Consider the following 22,477-nt stretch of genomic DNA (forward strand, 5'->3'; position numbering starts at 1 on the left):
TGACTTGTTATTGACTGTGTTTTTCCTGGTTGTAGACGATGCCAGCCATATGCCGGCAGTACTCGGTGCTGTCCTGGTTCTCTTTGCTTTGCTCTTGGCTGGATTACTGTATGTGAAGTGCCGACTTGATCTACAGCTCTGGTACAGAAACAAATACGGAGAATTTGAAGTCAATGGTAGGTGTTTTTTTTCCCTTCAGGTTGTTGATTTTGACGGCCGAAAGCTCAGGAATAGCTACCCCTAAATCTATCAGCAGGGCCTCTTTGAGTCTCTGGCTAAATAATATAAAGAAAACATTAAACTCATGCTAAAGCAGAATATTGGAAATCTGAAGTATTAACAAAAGATTGCTGGAAATGCTCAGGAGGTCAGGTAATGTCTCGTTTGCAGCTGAGATTTTCCGGTGCCACTGAAAGTGAATGGAGTTTTGGCTGGGACACCAAATATTCCGTTCTCGCTCAACAAGTCCCGCGATAGGCGAGACTGGGAAATTTTGTTCAATGTTTCAGGTAGATAGCCTTTCATTAAAGCAGCTGATTGGTTCCGATAAAATGTCACCAATTGTTTTTCTCCAGTGGTGCTGCCTGGCGCGCTGAACACTTCTAGTATTTTACTATTTTTATCACGAGTTATCCCCTCAGTCTCTTCGCAGCTGGCCAATCTCTATTCCTCTTCTGCAAGCTCTAGCTCATGCTGGAGAATGTTAGCATCAGATTTAGCCCGTTCTGTTTCTTCATCTAAATGGCTGTTCATTGTGTGTGCCATTAAGACACCCAAGTGCCAACAGAACATTTTTTGATACCATAACAATTAAATCCCATCAAGCTCCCACGTGCACATAACAGCAGCAGTCATTGAATAATGTCCTATCTTTTGTGACTTCCTTTTTCACATAACTGGACTTTGTACATCGCATCGCCATCACGTGTGCAGTGTTTGCTTATCTGCGTTTGCTTTCCCTATTTCCTTTTTCTCTGAGGAGATGGCAGCCATAATGGAGCAGAGACCATAGCACATTTTAATGGGGAGATGGCATTGAAGTCCCTGGAAGTTGATTTCCTTCCATTAGTCCTAGCCATGGACATTTAATTATATATTCTTTAACCACCTTTCCCACAAGGGTGAGAAGCGGTACCTGGAATCGTTGCAGCTGAAGTCCAGCTTGAATGGAGACATTAAACTAGAAATGTCTGAATCTCTCTGTCCAGAACTGCAGTAACGGCTTGGTTCAATTTTGAAATGATCATCAATTTTGTCTGCCACTTTTGAGATGAGACATTTTTTTCCTTGGACTGTCTCTTAAAATTTTAAGTGCTTGGCTTTCATTGCTCAGGCTTCCCCTATCTGTTGTATACAGGTACTGCACCACGGCCCTCACATTGCTGGAACCTATCTAATTGACTCTCATTGAAAAGCATGTTCACCGTTCACAATTTTGCCATTTGCAAGGTTTTGCGGGAACATAATCCCTCACGAATGGTGGGACTTTACTGTTGTACATAAAACATAGAACATACAGTGCAGAAGGAGGCTATTCGGCCCTTCGAGTCTGCACCAACCCACTTAAGCCCTCACTTGCACCCTATTCCCATAACCCAATAACCCCTCCTAACCTTTTTTTGGTCACTAAGGGAATTTATCATGGCCAATCCACCTAACCTGCATGTCTTTGGACTGTGGGAGGAAACCGGAGCACCCAGAGGAAACCCACGCAGACACGGGGAGAACATCCAGATTCCGCACAGACAGTGACCCAGCAGGGAATCGAACCTGGAACACTGACGCTGTGAAGCCACAGTGATAACCACTGTGCTACCGTGCTGCCTGTTGTGATCAGGATCTCTGGATAATTTTCCTTTCCCCAGCCTAGGCCAGTGAAGACAATTATATAGTGCCCTGTTTAAAATCAGTGACTGCAGCATAATCAGAGACTGAATCTGGGACCTTCTTGGTCTATGTATTTCAATACTGCACCCAGTTGTACAATAACCTACAGAGTAGCTGGAAATGTGTACTCAGGCTTGTAACTTTATTCCTATCATGACTCTGTGTACATTGATTCATGATGCATTAAAAGTCGAAGCCCTCCAGCCTTCTATAAATTTTTTCACACATTGAGGACAGTTGCTCAAAACCTAAATCAAACATAAAGTAAATAAAAATAAGTGTTCTTCATGGGTACATCTTCATAATATGAGTGAATCTGATGGCAGGTGGGGAAATAATGGTGTAGTGGTAATATCCACAAAAAGTAGCACAAATCCAACCCATCCAATTATCGCCCCATTGGTCTACTCTCCATCATCAACAAAGTGAAGGAAGTGGTCGTTGACAGTGCTATCCACCATGCAATACTTATTCAGTAATAAGTGTTGGGTTCAACACTTATTTAGTAATAAGTATACATATGTTAAGGAAACTGGCAGATGACACCTGTGAAAATGATTCAAAGCTTTCTGTTTTATAATGGTGCTTTATGGAAAGTGCAGGAATGTTAATTTCTCCTTATGATTTTCTCTTCCCAGATGGGAAGTTGTATGATGCTTACGTTTCCTATGTGTCTGCTGACGACGACCGCAAATTTGTCAACTTCATCCTGAAGCCGCATCTGGAGAACAGATACGGATACAAGCTACACCTGGATGACCGTGACATCCTGCCGGGATCAGGTGCCTCTCCTTTTCTTCTAATCAGGAGATATAAGCTATCGACCCCAGAGCACTAGCACTCCCTGACACTTCAATTAATCATGGATTACATGGCCCCCCCGGGCAATGTTGCCACTGGCATTCTGGAATCAAATTCCATTTGGTCCTGTGGATACCTCACCAAGTGCCCATTTTAGATGTTTCTGGATAGTGAGCATCAGTGGGCAGCTTGATGCTGGGGAACTTACAGTTGGGGCCAATCTGTCCTCATCATGTTCCAGCAGGAGTCATTGGATAATGATCAAGAGCAGAGGCCTTGGCTGAGTTCCCATGTTCCAATCACAGGGATATTCGTACCAGAGACTGCATGTTCAGCATGGCCTTTACCATCTGAGCTGTACTGGAGCTGCTAACTTCATCAGGCTTTTGTTTCCTTTACAACCTCTTACGTTTTTAAACCCAAAGCTCAATTGATGCTTGGAGGGTTCAGTAAAGAATAATAGAATCCACAATGCAGGACTAGTACTCATCTGAATCAACACAAATACTTCAGAAACATATTTGAATAAAATATTCTTGTTGTAAAGTGTTCTGCTGTAACCTGCAACTGTAATATAACAGTACTTCAAGCTTCTTCACTAATTTACCACTGACTACTATTTCTCTTTTGATGTAGAGCCGTCTGCAGAGCTGATAATGAACATTAGTCGCTGCCGTCGTCTGATTGTGGTGTTGTCCAAGGCATACCTGGAGCAGGAGTGGTGTAGGCTGAACTTCAGGTATCTCCCACATTGTGGTGAATGTAATATATATGTTAATTCACACTGTCTTTGTAAGCGCAGTAGCACTATCCTACCACTAGGGGGAGTAGCGCTGGGAGCACTCAGGAACTTGTACTGGGCTCCACCCTTGGCTCTGCCCATGACTCCTCCCCCTAATGCCGCTGTATAAATACCCGTGTCCAGAGTCAGCCTGGGTCACTACGAGTTCATCGACAGGTAACACGCTGGCTCTGAAGTAAGTCGATTAAAGCCTAGATTCACATCGGAAACACGTGTCTGGTGAATTGATGGTTCCATCAATTTAATCAACATAAGACAGTAAAGATCGATTATGGAATCGGCCCTCAAGCCTGGATGCCTGGAACTCAACCCGCAGGATGCAGAGGCTAAAGAAATCGTCTCCCACTGGATCCGGTGCTTCAAGGCCTACCTGGCCGAAGCGAGCACAGTCGAAACTACAGAGGATCAGAAGCTAAGTCTACTGCATGCGAGGGTGAGCCACAGAATCTCTACGCAACTAAACTCGGCCAGTTCATATACTGCGGCGCTAGTAGTTCTCGAAAAAATGTATGGCCCATTAATGAAGTTTACGCTCGCCATGTTTTCCCGACTCGCCGTCAGCAGCCTACGGAATCACTCGCCGAATTCCTGAGAGAACTTAATAATTTGTCCAATGACTGTAATTACCAAGCGGTTACCGCGGCTGAACACAGGGAATTGGCGGTACGCGATGTTTTTGTAGCGGGCCTCGGGTCTAACTATGTGCGCCAACGACTGCTGGAAAAGGGGGCCCAGGACTTAGAAACGACTGTGGAAGCTGCGACCACGATGGAGGTCTCCTTCCGCAGCCTTAACTCGTTCCCCGCGGACCCCGCGACCCAATCATGGGCCCCCGACCAGCGACTCCCCCAGGCCTGTGCTACGCGGCCGCCCAGCCATGCTGCCCCAGCCAGCCACCATGCTGCCCCAGCCAGCCACCATGCTGCCCCAGCCAGCCACCATGCTGCCCCAGCCAGCCACCATGCTGCCCCAGCCAGCCACCATGCTGCCCCAGCCAGCCACCATGCTGCCCCAGCCAGCCACCATGCTGCCCCAGCCAGCCACCATGCTGCTCCAGCCAGCCACCATGCTGCTCCAGCCTGCCACCATGCTGCCCCAGCCAGCCACCATGCTGCTCCAGCCAGCCACCATGCTGCCCCAGCCAGCCACCATGCTGCCCCAGCCAGCCACCATGCTGCTCCAGCCAGCCACCATGCTGCTCCAGCCAGCCACCATGCTGCTCCAGCCAGCCACCATGCTGCTCCAGCCAGCCACCATGCTGCTCCAGCCAGCCACCATGCTGCTCCAGCCAGCCACCATGCTGCTCCAGCCAGCCACCATGCTGCTCCAGCCAGCCACCATGCTGCTCCAGCCAGCCACCATGCTGCTCCAGCCAGCCACCATGCTGCTCCAGCCAGCCACCATGCTGCCCCAGCCAGCCACCATGCTGCCCCAGCCAGCCACCATGCTGCCCCAGCCAGCCACCATGCTGCCCCAGCCAGCCACCATGCTGCCCCAGCCAGCCACCATGCTGCCCCACCCCTGCCACCATGCTGCCCCACCCCTGCCACCATGCTGCCCCAGCCAGCCACCATGCTGCCCCAGCCAGCCACCATGCTGCCCCAGCCAGCCACCATGCTGCCCCAGCCAGCCACCATGCTGCCCCAGCCAGCCACCATGCTGCCCCAGCCAGCCACCATGCTGCCCCAGCCAGCCACCATGCTGCCCCAGCCAGCCACCATGCTGCCCCAGCCAGCCACCATGCTGCCCCAGCCAGCCACCATGCTGCCCCAGCCAGCCACCACGCTGCCCCAGCCAGCCACCATGCTGCTCCAGCCTGCCATTTCTGCGGCCAGAATCAGCACCCGCGGCAGCACTGCCCGGCCCGCAAAGCGACCTGCGGGCGAAAAGGGCATTACGCAAGAGTGTGCCTCGCAAAAAGGGCCCCAGCTTCCAACTCCCCAGCGACTTGCAGTAATCGCTCCCCTCACTCGCGGGGCCCGAAACGCTGCTGCCTATGCCCCGACTCCACCCCCTCCAGCCACGTGCAATCCATGGGGGCGGCCATCTTGGAAAACCTCCACCATGCGGCCGGCCACGTGCGACTCATGGGGGCCGCCATCTTGGACGCCATCTTCCTCGCCGCCCACCATGTGCGATCCACGGGCCCGATCGGCATCTCCGCGCTCGGACAACTCAGCGGAGGAATTTGAATTAGACTATGAACTCAGAGGGCAGGCATCACGGGGCCACTCCAGCACAGCTGATCGAGCCGCCGACTACCTGCAACTCAGCGCGGTCACCCTGGACCAATCACGACCAAAGAATCTACGAAACTCGATGGCAGAGGTCCATATCAATGGGTACAAAACACCATGCCTCTTCGACTCCGGGAGCACAGAGAGCTTCATATATCCAGGCCTGGTAAGACGCTGTTCGCTCCCCGTTTTCACCGCGCAGCAAACTATTACGCTCGCTTCAGGCTCCCATTCGGTCCAGATCCAGGGGCGCACCGCTGCGACACTCATAATCCGAGGCGCTAGTTACTCGAAATTCAAACTCTATGTTTTGCCCGAACTCTGCGCGCCACTCATATTAGGCCTAGATTTCCAATGCAACCTCAAGAGCCTCACCCTCAGCTTCGGAGGGCCCCTGCCCCCACTCACTATCTGCAGCCTCGCTACGCTGCGAATTCCCCCCCCCCGTCTCTTTGCCAATCTCACTAAGGACTGTAAACCCGTAGCCACTCGTAGCAGGCGGTATAGCCTGCAGGATAGGGTATTTGTCAGAGCAGAGGTCCGAAGGCTACTCAGCGAGGGGGTTATAGAGGCCAGCAATAGTCCCTGGAGAGCTCAGGTGGTGGTCGTTAAGACCGGGGAAAAATTCCGTATGGTGGTTGACTACAGTCAGACTATAAATAGATTTACGCTCCTCGACGCGTATTCCCTCCCCAGGATTGCAGACATGGTAAACCAGATCGCCCAGTACCGGCTCTTTTCCATGGTGAATCTGATGTCTGCATACCACCAGCTCCCAATCCGCCCGGAGGACCGCCACTACACGGCATTCGAGGCCGATGGCCGCCTCTTCCATTTCCTCCGGGTCACTTTCGGCGTCACTAATGGGGTCTCGGTGTTCCAACGAGCAATGGACCGAATGGTGGACCAATACAGGCTGCGGGCCACGTTTCCGTACTTGGACAATGTCACCATCTGCGGCTATGACCAGCAGGACCACGAAGCCAACCTCCACCGTTTTCTCCAGACGGCACAGAAACGGAACCTCATGTACAACAAGGAGAAATGCGTTTTCCGCACATCCAGACTAGCCATCCTCGGCTATGTCGTGGAAAACGGAGTCCTGGGCCCCGACCCGGACCGTATGCGGCCCCTCTTAGAACTCCCTTCCCCTCATTGTCCCAAGGCCCTCAAACGGTGCTTGGGATTTTTTTCCTACAACGCCCAGTAGGTCCCTCAATATGCGGACAAAGCCCACCCACTCTTTAGGACCACACGATTTCCCCTGTCAGCCGAGGCATGCCAGGCCTTCGACGGCATCAAGGAGGATATCGCCAAAGCGGCCATGCGGGCGGTGGATGAATCCACCCCATTCCAGGTCGAGAGCGACGCCTCAGAGGTAGCTCTTGCAGCCACGTTAAATCAGGCAGGGAGACCAGTTGCATTTTTCTCCCGTACCCTCTCCGCTTTAGAACTCCGACACACTTCAGTCGAGAAAGAAGCACAAGCCATTGTGGAGGCTATCCGTCACTGGAGGCACTACCTCGCAGGTAGGAGGTTCACCCTCATCACCGACCAAAGATCGGTTGCCTTCATGTTCGACAACTCGCAATGGGGCAAAATAAAAAACGATAAAATTCTGAGGTGGAGGATCGAACTCTCCACCTACAATTACGATATCAAATATCGACCCGGGAAGCTCAACGAGCCTCCGGATGCCCTATCCCGCGGGACATGCGACAGCACGCAGATTGACCGATTAAAAGTCATCCACAATGACCTCTGCCACCCGGGGGTCAACCGGCTCGCCCACTACATTAGAGCCCGAAACCTGCCTTTCTCCAACGAGGAGGTAAAAGCGGTCACCAGGGGCTGCCCGATCTGTGCGGAGTGCAAACTGTACTTCTATAGACCAGACAGGGCCGACCTGGTCAAGGCTTCCAGGCCCTTTGAACGCCTCGCGATTGATTTCAAAGGACCAGTCCCCTCAACTAACAAGAACGTTTACTTCTTAAACGTCGTAGACGAGTTCTCCCATTTTCCATTCGCTATCCCGTGCCCCAACATGACTTCCCACACAGTCATTAGGGCCCTGCATAGCATCTTCACCCTGTTTGGTTTCCCCAGCTACGTACACAGCGACCAGGGTTCGTCCTTCATGAGCGACGAGCTGCGCCAGTACCTGCTCGAAAAGGGCATTGCCTCGAGCAGGACTACCAGCTACAACCCCAGGGGGAACGGGCAAGTGGAAAGGGAGAATGCGACGGTCTGGAAGAGCGTCCTACTGACCCTCCGGTCTAGAAAGCTCCAAGTCTCCCAGTGGCAGGAAGTCCTCCCAGACACGCTATTAGGTCCCTTTTGTGTACGGCGACCAACCAGACCCCTCACGAGAGGCTCTTCATTTTTTCCAGGGGCACTGCCACGAGGGTTTTGCTTCCGGCATGGCTGAGGACGCCGGGCCCCGTACGCCTGAGGAAACACGTCAGGGCGCACAGAACCGACCCCCTTGTTGAGAAGGTGCGCCTGCTCCACTCCAACCCCCAGTACGCATTCATCGAGTTCCCTGGCGGCCGTCAGGACACTGTATCCCTCCGGGATCTGGCACCCGCCGGATCCAGCGCCCCCTCTACCCCCACAAAAGGATCTCTCGCCCTACACCCCATGCTACCGCCCCCTTGCGCCCCCGAACCCACGAGCTCACTCCACCAGTTCCGCGCCCCAGTAGCGCTATCCTACCACTAGGGGGAGTAGCACTGGGAGCACTCAGGAACTTGTGCTGGGCTCCACCCTTGGCTCCGCCCATGAATCCTCCCCCCAGGTGCCGCTGTATAAATACCCGTGTCCAGAGTCAGCCTGGGTCAATACGAGTTCATCGACAGGTAACAGGCTGGCTCTGAAGTAAGTCAATTAAAGCCTAGATTCACATCGGAAACACGTGTCTGGTGAATTGATGGTTCCATCACACATTAAGTTTAAAAAATGGCTAGGAGTGAGAGAACGTGGCATATTGTGTACAATCATTTAAAAGAAATGTGTCCAGAATATGTGTCATGATAAAAATGAGTGATTTAACGTGTTGTACCAATTCCATCTCCAGTAGAGTTACACTGTCCGATTGATTGAGACGCAGGCTGAGATTGGTCTAGTCATTGACCTGTCATCAGGATTTCTGGACAGTTTTCTGCGACAAGAGGAAAGCTACAATGGGTCAATGTCATATAAATCACATCTCAATATAATATCCTTCAAAATAATTAATATTTTAAAGCAGTGTGTATATATAGGCCAAGGTATAGAAATACTGAACATCTTGTTTGCTCTAAAAACAGCGCATCACGCTCCACCTCCACGCTACCAATTTATCAACAGTTTTCAGTAGCAATTGCCAAGTAATGCATGTCTGACCAGTTAGATGTTAATTGGCAATCAATTAAACTATTCAACTTTTCTTGTTTAAGGACTCCTGTAGTTACACCCATATTAGTGCTGGTTAAACTGAATTTTCCAATTGAATGTTGGAGATTAAAATTACAGCTTTGTGTTTCCCACTGTGTTTCAGGAACTTGTGTACCCAGCACTTGTTCACGGATGCCATCATCAAAGTAGTCTTTAGTATTATGTTTAGCAATGTAACACAACTAACAGGCATATAAACAAGCTAGCAGATACGCCATTATAATGTTAAACTAGAAGTGTTTAAAGCTGATGTTATATTTGTAATGATAAAAAAATGCAGTTTATAAATGGAACGTTACACATACTTTGAGGAGCTAACATGCTATTTGTAAATCTAAAGAAGCTGTGCTTCTTTCTGAAACATAATGGATCATTGTAGTATTGCCCTGTATTTTTACACTGGGGAGTTTAAGTATGGCCAGAAATGTTTATTTGTAGATTTAAATATGTGCAGATCTTAAGAACGTCCATAATGATTCTTGGGGGGATTTATATGTCAGATAATTGTACCCAATGAGGTGACTCCAACAATATAGAGTATATAAATTTTATTTGATCCATGAGCTATTTTGGAGAGAGATTAGATGCCCGGGTTGGCATACATAAAGGTGGCATTTAAGTTTTCTGAGTACAAGAGATGGCTCATGTTTGATACAATAAAGGCTTTGCGTAGCCAACATTATATGTGGCTATTGCTTGGTGCAGCTAGGCTTTGATATGATCCAGGTGTTAGGAAAAGGTGAAGGACAAATTCTGGTATGGTCAGGTAACTGTAAGACCCAGAGTTGGCCATGCTAGATTAAACTAAGGCCTCGATTGATTGGTGTGGATCCTACTGATTGGTATTGCAGGGTTTGTTTGTTATTCTGACTGGTGTACCTTGCCTTTTGCAGGGAAGCTCTATGGCAGCTGTTGGATCTCTCCAGAAGGCCTATCTTCGTAATGTTTGAAAGCCAGTACAGGGAACTGTCTCACCCAGCTATTCAACTTCTCAAAGCGCAGAGGAAAAGCATTACTCTTTTACTTTGGACTTCCACATCGATGGTACGGTAGTTGAACATCCAAGCTAAAAGTAACGGACAGCTCACCAAATGGAACAGCTTTGAAACTGCTATTCTGTGCATCCGGCCCTAAATGATAGAACTTAATTATTACACTTTTCTCTGGTGTTTCAATCTGTGGTGGGGGGGGGGGGGGGGATCTAGATAAATTATTCCAGCTGAAACAGGAGAAATTGGGGGTGAGCCATAGTGGTATACAGTAAAGCCGCGAGTTTTTCCAAGCCTTTAGCATTGAAGTCCTAACACTGCCTATCCCTCACTCCTGTAACCCCATCAAGCCAGATGACCAATGTCAAAAAGTTCAATGAGGAGTAGCACATGCATTCCTGGTGAAGTTACAACAAAGTAATATGCTAAACAGCAAAAGCAACGTGCTATAGTCGGAGCTTGCTGATCCTACAACTAACTGATCTGTTCTAACACAACAGGTCTTCCACACCCAGTTCTAAATGGGATCGACAATAACAATGATATAGCATCTTTAACGTAACAAAATATCCCAAAATTTCTCATTTGACACTGAGCCACAAAATGAGATATTAGGACAGCTAACCAAAAATATCGTCAAAGTGAGAGGCTTTAAGGAGTGTCTTGGAGGAGGCGAGAGAGATTTAGGGGGGTAAGTCAGGAGCTTGGGCTTAATCAATGGGAGGCATGGACACCAATGGTGGAGCAATTAAAGCTGATATGCACAACAGGCTGGGGTTTTACGAATACAGTGGGAGGGTTTGAGGAGATTATACAGATTGTGAGGAGGGGACAAATAGTGGGAGGGTTCGAGGAGATTAAACAGATAGTGAGGAGGGGACAAATACATGAAGGTATTTGTAAAGAAGGGTGAAATTTTTTAAAATATATTTATTAGGATTTTACATTTTTGCCAACAACCCAAAATTACAAAATAAGTACATCGCAGTACACAAGGAAAAAATGGCTCAATGCACATGTACAAAGTGAGCAGGAGAACAATGTTACCACTGGCTGGATGCAATCATTGGACATAGCTAGCCTCAATTAGCTCCACCAGAGATTAAGGGAGAAACAGAATTAAGCCATCAAAACATGGTAAAATGGTACACGCCCTACCACGGTACGTCTATTCACAATTACCATGAGAGTTCAGGATACATTTTTCCACACCATGTTCAGGCACGCAACAATACATATCTCCCCAAACTCCAGCAGTTCCAGTGGGGGGAGAAAAAGAAAATGCATGAAAACCCCAGTCTAAAGGAGAGTTACATATATACCACACAACAAAACATCTGAGGCCCAGCACAGAGCCAACATCATGCCAAACCTTTGAGAGAGGACCGGAAACAACTTGTTCAAATTATGATCAAACCTCCAGTGCCTCCCAAGAAAATCAGAGGGGAAAAGCTGCAGGGGGAAACAGGATACCAGCCACAGCATCGGATCTGTCCTAGATCTCCTGAAACACAAGAACCGCTGCCGCCCCCAGGACCTCCAGTACACCCCAAAACCCACACCCCAGCTGGATCTGACCTTCTATAACTACACCCAGGGCAGTGCACTGCCCCCATTTATACTGCAAAATGAAGGATGATTATGCTTACCCCAGCTGGGGAGGCCCCCATCACCAAAGAGAAGAAGAATCATCAAGACACCCAATAATTAGGGCCCCCTGGGGTGGGGAGGAGGGGGTGCTGGTTCCCTCCTCCCTGGTACAGCCAGGGGGACCTCTCCTAAACCACCAGATCAGACCAGGATTAGTAACAGCACCCTGCTCACCTAGATGAAGCCACAAAGGAAAAAAAATCCCGGAGGCAAGAACGCGTGAACTGATCAAAGGATCATCACCCATCACAGAAAGGATACGAATCTGTCTCTTCAACAGAGCAGCCAAGGATGAACCAAGACCATCTCCGTGTGCGCTACCATTCATTTCTTCCCATTCCAATAGAAAATTTCCCAGAAGAGAAACTCCAACTTCAAGGAAGTGTCAGAAGAAACCCAGTACTCTCCAGGATACATAATCTGCCCAGGCCATCAAAGGGAAAGGCATGGATTCTTCAACTCAAAATGGCAAAAACCAAAATAAAAACCCATTGTGATTTGCTCTAACTGGGAGGGTTATCCTCAATGTCAGTGAGGACTTAACTAACCCTATCACAAAACACCACCCCTACCATCCACTCATCACTCTGCCCAGGTTCCACTCATCTTCATAATAGACAAGATAAGATTTATAAAAAAAATCACTCCTCTTAACCACAAGGATTATAATGCACAGGGAGTGATTCTTCCAAAAGGGAACAAAATCCCATAGCGAGTGTGTTTAGCCGTGTGTTTCCCGGCGCTCGCAATGCCGAGAAACACATGGCTATTGAATGCGACACGCGTGTATAAGGGACTTGAACTGGGAATGCGTGGCGGAGGCCACACAGCCCTGTTTTGTATAGTCGGAAGCTCTGCACACTCAAACACCCCAGTGTAGCGAGAGATGGCGTCCTGATCTCCGAAGCGATCTCCGCCCGCCCCCCCTAGCCCGCACGCACTATGTGAGGATCCCCAGCTCTTGCAAAAATGCAGGCTTGTCACCACCTACCTGGCACCCTGGCACCTTTGTGCCATGCTTGCACCCAGGTGGCACTGCCAGGGTACCCAGGTAGCACCAACTGTTCCAGGGTGCCACCCTTCCCAAAGGCATGCAGCTGGGGGTCTCCGATCTCTTGGGAGACCTCCACGTGTGCCGTTCCATCTGGTTCACGTTTGTGTGGATCAGTGCTGAACTTGTGCGCCCGAGGTCTCCAAGGGGAAGGGGATGAATCCCAAAGCCTCAGGTACCTTGGGAATCTGTACATTCGAGCGAGGCTAGCTGTCTTGCTCTAATATGCAGAATTGCCAAAAAGTGTTCCCAACATCACAAAGTCTCGCAAGATTGAGTTGGATCTCGCGAGGTGTTGTGAGCCGGGTAGATCCTGGGAGCAGGGTCTCCCAGCTTTTGTCGGGTATGCTGCGCCGCGGTAAGCTGCTTTTCTGGCTCAGCATGACCATTGGATCGCGCCCATAATAACAAAGGAGTAAAACGGCACAGACCGCATTTCACATAATCGGTTCAATATAATTTTGCAAGATCAGGAAAACAAACGACATTCGGCCTCGTGCTCACATTTCACATGCCCTTGTAGGAGAAAAGACAACAATAAATAATCAACAATATAATCACAAGGTAGTAACATCCAGGATTATATAACAATTGCAGGATAATGACACCATCTATGTTGCTCGAGAAGGCCGTCATCAAGACAGGATCAGCAAATACTCCTTGGGATCGCTCAAGGATTCGATTGAATGAAGCACCTTCACTCTCACCATGCTGCCTCTCCAGTGCCCAAGCAACCCACAGCCGAGGCGGGGGGGGGGGGGGTTACAATTTGACCCACTCGGCCACCGAGCATCGGGGATAGAATAATATAGGGCCAGTGATCGGGGGCCCAGCCCTTCCCGGGCCTGGAAGATCGTATACTCAGCTATGTTGAACCTAATACACCCAACCTCCAAATCAAGATTATTAAAGCACTCAATCGGGAACTCCCTTCTCACCTGAAACCGGGCTCACAGACACACCCTGCCTGGCCCCTACCTCTTTAGCCCATCAGGATAAATGACACTCCATGCAGCACGAGCTTAATATGTTGAAGGCGAGTCCTTACCAGGGATATACACAGCATTGCCAAGGCAAAAACCTGTTCACCGGCAACAAGACCACTACGAGCCGGGCCATAACCCAGCCCACTCCAACCCCTACAGTCAGATAAGAATTTTCTACAATTTATCTCTGCTCCTCTTGGCAAAACACCAATCTGGATCCTCCAGGGACATAGAGCCAGAAATGTATCCCTAGACAAGATAATTATGAAATGTGCACCGTAAAATAAAGAAATACAAGATGAGCAGATCCAGAGCTCGTGAAAACGCAGCCACTCCTGTGTTCACATCACATGACTCGTCCAGGATGAGATTTATAAAATTTGAGTTGTTGCTAGTCTTGGAGTCAATGTAGGTCAATAAGTATGGTTTCAGGACTTGGTGTGAATTGGATGAGCTCAAGTTCATGAAGGATGGAAAATTGTGGGGGTCAGCCAAGACAGTATTAAAATAGTCAAGACTAGATAGAATAAAGGTATGAATGAGGGTTTCAGCATCAGATGAACAGACATGTTGGAGATGTGCGATGTTATAGAGCTGTACATAGGCCATCTTGAGAGTAATATGTGGTCAGAAATGCATCTTGGTTAAAAAGAGCACCAGAGTTGTGGTTCAACCTCAGCCAGTAAGGGAGGGAGAAAGCCAGTGGCTAATGACAATCAGAAGCTACTTTGAGGATGGTGACTCCAAGAATATCCCCATCTTCAATAATGGCAGAGCTCAGCATGAGTGCAGAATATAAGACTGAACATTCACAACCATCTTATGAAGTGATGAGTGGAATATCTATCTTGACCTCCTGAGGTTCACATCATCACAAGGTCAGTCTTCAGACAATTTGAAGAATGTTCAGGGACAGAGGGGCCTGCGGGTTCAAAATTTGAAAACAATTGGACATACTGAGACAGCAATTAGCAAATCATATGATTTGCAGACAGTTATACTGAACCTTTATAAAGCTCTGCTTGGGCCACAACTAGAGTATTGTATCCAGCCTGGTCACCACAGTTTAGGAAGGATGTGAGTGTCCTTGAGAGGGTGCAAAAGGACATAGGTGATGAATCTTAGCTACAAGGTTAGATTGGAGAAGCTGGTCTGGTTCTCCTGGGAGCAGAAGGCGATTATGGAGAGTTCTGATACAGATGTACAAGAAAGGTTTAGATGAGGTGAACAGAGAAAATCTAATGCCGTTAGCTGTTTGTACAGAAACAAAGATTTAAGGTTCTGATCAAGAGATGTGTTGAAGAATGTTTTTATGCAGTGAATGGTAGTGACCTGGAACTCCTAGCCTATGAGAGTGGTGGAAGCGGAGATCATCAATCATTTCAAAATGAAATTGGATGGGCATCTGAGGGAAATAAACTTGCACGACTAGTGATAGAACAGAGAAATGGGATTGAAAGAATTACTCCACCTAAAGCTGGCATAAACCTGATAGGCTGACTTGCCTCTTGTGCCTCAGTAATTCCACAATTCTAGATGACTGTAACAGGGAAACATGACTCACCTGGAATGTATATGGAAAAATTCTTTAAGTTGAAGTGAAGGGGAGATGGAGGAAAGTTATTAAAATGGATAAAGAGCTTTTGGTTCAATTATTTCCTGTAAGCTATTATCTTTGACTGCTGCAGCATGGTGGCACAGTGTTTAGCACTGCTGCCTCATGGCGCTTAGGACCCGGGTTCACTCCCGAGCCCGGGTCACTGCCCGTGTGGAGTTTGCACATTCTTACCAGGTCTGCGTGTGTCTCACCCCACAACCCAAAACGATGTGCAGGGTAGTGAATTGACCACGCTAAATTGCCCCTCAATTGGGGGGGGGCGGGGAAATAATTGGATACTCTAAATTTATTTTTAAAATAATAAAAATAACTTTGCTGCGTCAAAATCCTGGAACCCCACAGAACCATAGAAAAGTTATGGTAGAGCAAAATGCCATTCAGCCCATTGTGTCTGCACCTACTGAAAGATTTAAAAAAACTAGCTGCCCATTCTAATCCCACCTTCCAGCACCTGGAGTGTATGTAGCCTTGCAGGTTACAGAACTTCAGGTGCAGATTGAAATAACGTTACACTCTTTCTAACAGCACCAACTCGACTTGGACTTCAAGGTTCAAGAAGATAGCTCCCCACCACATTCTCGAGGACAATTTGGGATGGGTACTAGATGCTGGCCTTGCCAGTGTTGTCCTCATCTCATGAAAAAATACAAAAATATATAGTCAAGAATGAAAGAAGGCTCTCCATCCTATGGGAACTACTTTTTGGGGGAATCTAATTCTGCATGTTGCCATCCAATCTTCTTCTGTTGAATTAAAAGCGGGACAAGAACTTATGAACTGATAGGGCACATATTGTATTTCGACCTATATAAAAAGAAAAAATTGGAACAACTAGTCTTTAGTTCCTATTCTTACCGTATATTCTTGTGGCACTTGTTTAACAGACACCCTCCTCTGAATTCTGGAAAGAGTTGCGATTGCTTTTGCCTCGCAAGATCCATCAACGATGTGTGATGGCGGATCCCCAGACTCGACTCCAGGATGACAAGGACCCTATGCTGATCCTTAACCCAGATTACCTTGACTGCAGATCTGACCCTGACCCTGAAGGGGACCTGGGTGAGTGGAGTGATTGATTTGAAAACACTGCTCTGAAAAGGCACATTGAGTTAGGACACCAGAAAAATTGAAAAGAATAAAAGATAAGTGATTAAATGGTTTTACAAGCCTGCAAATTGCAGGCGTTATTGGGCAGGTTGAGAAGTGGGTTTTAAGGAGGTTTTAAAGAATCAGTGGGAGTGGGTCAAGAGGAAATTTAAACTAAATGGCTAAAATTACAACCAGGAACAGGGAAAGTGGGAGGAGGGGCACAACGCCAAAATATTAGGAACAGAAAATTCTGGTGAATGGGATGCAGAGCTTGAAGAGGTTAGGGAAGTGGAAGGATAAAGTTCTGAAAAGATTGAAAAACAAATATGCAAATTTTAAATATCATGGGACTGGGAGTCCGTTTAGATTTGCAAGGGACAAGTGATTGGTGGGTGGAACTTGTTATAGGATTTTATAGCTGACCAGGGTGGATGGTCTGGACAAACAAATGCATGATCTGTTCAGGGAGGTTTTTTTTTCTTTACTCGCTCACGGGATGTGGATATTGCTGCTTGGGCCAACATTAAGGGCATTGAAGAGTCAACCACGTTGCTGTGGCCACAACTAGGCCAGACCAGCTAAGTAAGAATGACAAATTTCCTTCCCTAGAGGACATTAGTGAACCAGATGGGTTTTTAACGACAACTGACAATGATGTCATTAAGACTTAAGTCATTAAGACTTAATTACAGATTTTTTTATTGAATTCAAATTCCACTGCCTTGGTGGGATTTGAACCCAGGTCCACAGAGCATTACTGTGGGTCTCTGGATTACTAGACCAGTGGCAATACCATTATACCACTGCCTCCCCTAAATGTTGATGAACGGAGGCAGGGGAAGAGGCTGACTGTCTATCTGTATCGGAGACGCAAATGGGTAGTCATTTTAAAATTAAAGACACTTTTTTTCCTGGGTACTCCATGACCCTCTGATCTGAACATTGACTTCAATGACTTCAGACCTCAGCAATATTCTCTAATTTCTTTACAGCAGGGGGAGCTGGTGATTTGATGCTGTTGTTTAATCTCAGAGTGCAGAGTTGCAGGGCGGAGGAGGGGCGAAAGTGATTCGTTGACTTTGTTTTTAAACCATTTACGCAAATGTTGTGCTAGTGGGTCAGAGGGGAGAGAATCTGTGCCAGTGCTATTGGCCTGTTTTATTCTCATGTTTACATTTTAGATCTCCTAGGTTTGCAGTTTATTTTGCTTCTTCAATTTCTCCCCACTTGTTGGCTTTTCCATTGTGTGGTCCTCTCGCATTTCATTGTAACTACTTACATGTTCTTTTGATCTTTTAATTCCTTTCCTTTGCTGATCATCACTGAGATTATCTTTTGCATCATCAGTTTTCAGTTGGGCAATTTATAGGTTATTTAGTTTGATTGTGGAGATTATTGATTCTGCCCTGCCCCCCTTTTTTTCTCTCAACCCTTACTAAAAAGCTTATCTTTCGATTGGCAAAGGATGCAAAGTCAGAATGTTCACCCGATTTTTCCTTTTATGTGTTTAAACCAACCTGTTTTGTGATTTCAGCATTTTTGTTTTATTTTCAAATAACTAAAGCCTGGGGCGGGATTCTCCGGCCGCGTCAGCTCAGCATCCCGGAAATCCTCGCCCGAGGTTAATGGACCTTTACATGGTCCGCGTCCCACCTGTAGTGATCTTGCGGCGGGCAGGCTGAAGAATCCAGCCCCTGATCATTGATGATTTGACTATAATTAGATTACAAGGTGTCAGTTTTCTTTATTGAGGTCCCCAAATTTTAAGGATAAGTCTGCAAATAAAAATTTATTTAATGCTGCACTTAAGAGTAGGTAATGATTTTATCAATAATTTAAGATGACTTGACACTTAAAAAGCAGCAGGGCACTTTATACGCAATTTGCACTTGCACACTCAGCATGTCCTTACGACCTTTGTATGAAAATGGGAATTGAAAGCACAGATTGTGTAGTGTTGAAAATAGGCAGTGATCATTGTGTTGGGCGTTATTTTAGTTTAATCTGGGGAGTGTGCTCAGACTGTTCATGCTTCGTTCTGTTCTTCTGTTGATTCAAGGCTGTCAAGTGCTATTTCCTCCTCTCCAGCTCACCTTTTCCCAGTTGTTTCTCTCTAGCCTTCAGTGCTTTAGCCTTCAATGCTTTTTGCGCTATCTCCTCTCTACAGGTTGTCAGTTTGCCTGACTCTTTGATTCTATCTCCAGCTCATTTCCCCAGTTTTCATGTTTCTGGTCACTTCAATCTCAGGCTCCTAAGTCCTACTTGTGTCTCACTGAAGTTTACAATTTCCTGCTTATCACTCTCTATTTGCTGGCCTTCCATTTGCTTTTTAAAATTCATTTACGGGATGTGGGCAACGCTGGTTAGGCCAGCATTTATTGCCCATCCCTAGTTGCCCTTCAGACTCACTGGTAGTGAGTTGCCTTCTTGAACTGCTGCCATCGTTGAGGTGTAGGTACACCCACGGTGTTGTTAAGAGGGAGCTCCAGGATGTTGCCCCAGTGATACTGAAGAAGCGGCAAAATATTTCCAATTCAGGGTGGTGAGTGACTTGGAAGGGCCTTTCATGCTGTACTTTGTACAGTGATGACAGTGTGATTACATGCTTATCAGTAGCAGGCGAAGTTGCAACCACAGAAAATACACAAGTCCAAACACAGTAGCTTATTGCGCATCAGCATTCCGTGCACAAGGTGTAACAACAAATGTAGGAGTTCACAGAGGTTCTCAGGCAGTTCCTTGCACATAAGGGCTCACTAGTTAATACTGAAGCATGGAAGTCTCTGTACTCAATCACCTAAGAGGCTGCAATAACCACATTTGGCAAAGGGAGGAAAAGGAACAAACATTGATTTGAAATCACACTGCAGGAATGACTCGTGTCAATGAAGCAAAGAGCACAGGTCACCCAGTTTACAATGTATTTCCTAGCACTGAAGCATGTGACAATCACATCCTAAGCAAGGCAGTTCTGCAGAAGACAGCAAGGTACTGTGCCAACAAATATTGAATCAATCTATACAATGAAATAAAAACTGCTAGTTGACAAAGGTAGGTAACCTTTGTCTTGTGTATGACGGTATTAAAAAGCACCCGGCCCCACCATCACCAAAGTTGCTCCTTTGAAATGTGCTGATGGGGAAGTACTCACTGACAGGGACGAGCAAATGCTCCATTGGGTAGAACATGACTGAGCTATACCCAAGCCTCACCACCATATCCCCACAACCTCCTTCCCCTCTGCTGGAGAGAAGGCTCTGTCCCACTGGAGATGTGAGACACAAACATCATCACATTCTACTAGAACAAAGACGATTGGTAGGATTGCAACAACCACTGGGCATATCATTCAAGAGTGTCATTTGGAAGGCCTTTGCCAGTGTAAGCTAATGAGGCTCCATCGACTAGCCAACAGAAAACATTGGGAGGCACAATGTAGCTTAAGAGCAGAAGGTCCAGCTTTAAGAGAAATGCAGAAAGCAGCAAACACCACTCTGCCATGCTTTTGTGGATCTTACACAAGTACTAAACACCATGAGCATGATACTAGATACTGGAGAAAATTGACTGTTCTCCCAATCTTTCAATTTCATACATTTTGCATGATAACATGCATGCCACTATCCAGTTTGATGACTCTGTCATGATATGTATATTGACTGGCATATAAAGAGTTAACAAGTTAATGTTAATGCTTCCTACCACTAGAGGGAATCACAGAACAGTCATATAAATATCATGGGCGGGATTCTCCGCAAATCCGAAGAATCGTAAACGCTACCGTGGGACAGGCCGTGACCCACGGCAGCCTTCACGCCCACTCCCGGGGCCGATTCTCCTCCCCCCCCCCCCCCCCCCGGGCGGGGCTAGGAGCGCGGCCCCGTGCGTCATGGCGGCGCGGCCTTGACGACGGTCGTCAAGGCCGCACGCCAAGCGTCATGGCGGCTGACACGGCCGATGACGACAGCCGCGCATGCGCAGGTTGCACACCGCCAACCTGCGCATGCGCAGTTGCCGTCTTTTCCCTCAGCCGCCCCGCAAGATGTGGCGGCTTGATCTTGCAGGGCGGTGGAGGGAAAAGAGTGCGTCCGTTTTGGACGCACGTCCTGTGACTACCGTGCCAATTGGGCCCCCAGATGCCCCAAACGGGCATCTAGCGCCCGTTTCACGACGGCAACAAGCAGGTGTGTTTGCTGCCGTATTGAAACGGGCGTGAAGGCTCGGCCCATCGGCCTTGGAGAATCGCCGCTCGCCGTAAAAAACGGCGAGCGGCGATTCGTGGCATGGGTCGGGCATGGGGGGGGAGAATAGTGGGAGGGCGTGGAAAATGTCGAGAGGCCCTCCCGCTATTCTCCCACCCGGCGTGGTGGATGGGGAATCGGGCCCCATGTGACTTCTGGGATTCTGGATAGAAGGTGTTTAGGTATGAGAGAGTTGTGTATTTGAGAGTTCTGTAGTTAGAGATAGCATAGTTTAATGTAGTAAATGTATACTTTAGGAATAAGTACAAATCTTATTTAGTAGTGTTAAGAAATTAGTTTTGTTAGTTAACAAAGCTTGTTGTTCTTTGTTCAACACTATGCATTCAAGCCATCTCCCTACCCAACAACAAAGGTTAGATAAACTCGGTCTGTTCTCACTGGAACAACGGAGGTTGAAAGGCAACATGATAGAGGTCCATAAGATTATGAATGGCATGGACAGAGTGGATAGTCAGATGCTCTTTCCTAGGGTAGGACAGTCAAATACTAGGGGGCATAGGTTTAAAGTGCGTGGGGAAAAGTTTAGAACAGATGTGCGAGGCACGCTTTTTACATAGAGGGTGGTAAATATATGGAATGCGGTGCCTGGGGAGGTGGTGGGAGCAGGTATGATAGTGGCAATTTAAAAATATATATTTTTATTCTCCTTTTTCACATTTTCTCCCAAATTTGCACCCACCAACAATAAACAATACGCAGTAATGAAAATAATGTCAATCCCCATATCAACAACAACAATCCCATCCTCCCACCAACTCCCAAATAACTGCCCGCATGTTAACATGAACAAATAACAAAAAGGAATCAGGAATCACCCATAGTCACCATTAACACATACAGTTCCCAACCGCCCCCCCACTTCCTCCCAACTAATGTTCGATGTTATCCAATTCTTGTAAGTGCACAATGAATAACTCCCATGATTTGTAGAACCCCTCCCATCCTTCCCCTCAGTTCAAACTTAATCTTCTCAAGAGTCAAGAATTCCAACAGGTTCCCCTGCCATGCCAGGGCACGGGGTGCAGAGGTTGTTCTCCATCCCAACAGGATCCACCTTCGGGCGATCAACGAGGCAAAGGCGACAACATCTGCCTCCGCACCCGTTTCCAACCCCGACTAGTCCGACTACCCGAATATGGCCTCCCGAGGGCCCAGGTCCAGTTTCACGTGCACCACTTTAGAGATTACCCTAAAAACCTCCTTCCAGTAATCCTTCAGCTTTGGACAGAACCAAAACATATGAACATGATTTGCGGCACCCCCGCAACGTTCACACATCTTTTACCCCCTCAAAGAGCCGGCTCATCCTCGCCCTTGTGAGCTGTGCTCTATATACTACCTTCAGCTGTATCAACCCCAACCTCGCGCACGAGGTGGAGGCGTTCACTCTCCCGAGCACCTCACACCAGAACCCCTCCTCCGTACCCTTTCCCAACTCTTCCTCCCAATTTGCTTTGATCCCTTCCAGTGGTGCCTTCGCCTCTTCCAAAATAGCTCCATAACCCGCCGACACTACCCCCCCCCCCCCCCCCCCCCCCCTTCTCCCTGTCGTCAGCACCTCCTCCAGCAATGTGGAGGCTGGCTCCACCTGGATGCTCTGTATCTCCTTCCTGGCAAAATCCCGAACCTGCATGTATCTAAACATTTCCCCCTGCTCCAGCCCATACTTC

General features: G+C 47.8%; 1 protein-coding gene across 6 annotated transcripts in view; it reads left to right on the forward strand.

Annotated features, from left to right (window-relative positions):
• Window positions 1-22,477, forward strand: part of sigirr (single immunoglobulin and toll-interleukin 1 receptor (TIR) domain) — a 76,069-nt gene that overhangs the window by 43,571 nt on the left and 10,021 nt on the right. For all 6 annotated transcript variants that reach the window (XM_038807557.1, XM_038807560.1, XM_038807556.1 and 3 more), the window contains 5 exons: window positions 36-176; window positions 2,526-2,669; window positions 3,325-3,427; window positions 10,056-10,206; window positions 16,341-16,515. In XM_038807557.1, the coding sequence (XP_038663485.1) occupies window positions 36-176; window positions 2,526-2,669; window positions 3,325-3,427; window positions 10,056-10,206; window positions 16,341-16,515 (714 nt within the window). The remainder of the gene's footprint in view (window positions 1-35; window positions 177-2,525; window positions 2,670-3,324; window positions 3,428-10,055; window positions 10,207-16,340; window positions 16,516-22,477) is intronic.

Source organism: Scyliorhinus canicula, chromosome 9 (assembly GCF_902713615.1).
Source record: "Scyliorhinus canicula chromosome 9, sScyCan1.1, whole genome shotgun sequence".
Classification (NCBI taxonomy): domain Eukaryota; kingdom Metazoa; phylum Chordata; class Chondrichthyes; order Carcharhiniformes; family Scyliorhinidae; genus Scyliorhinus; species Scyliorhinus canicula.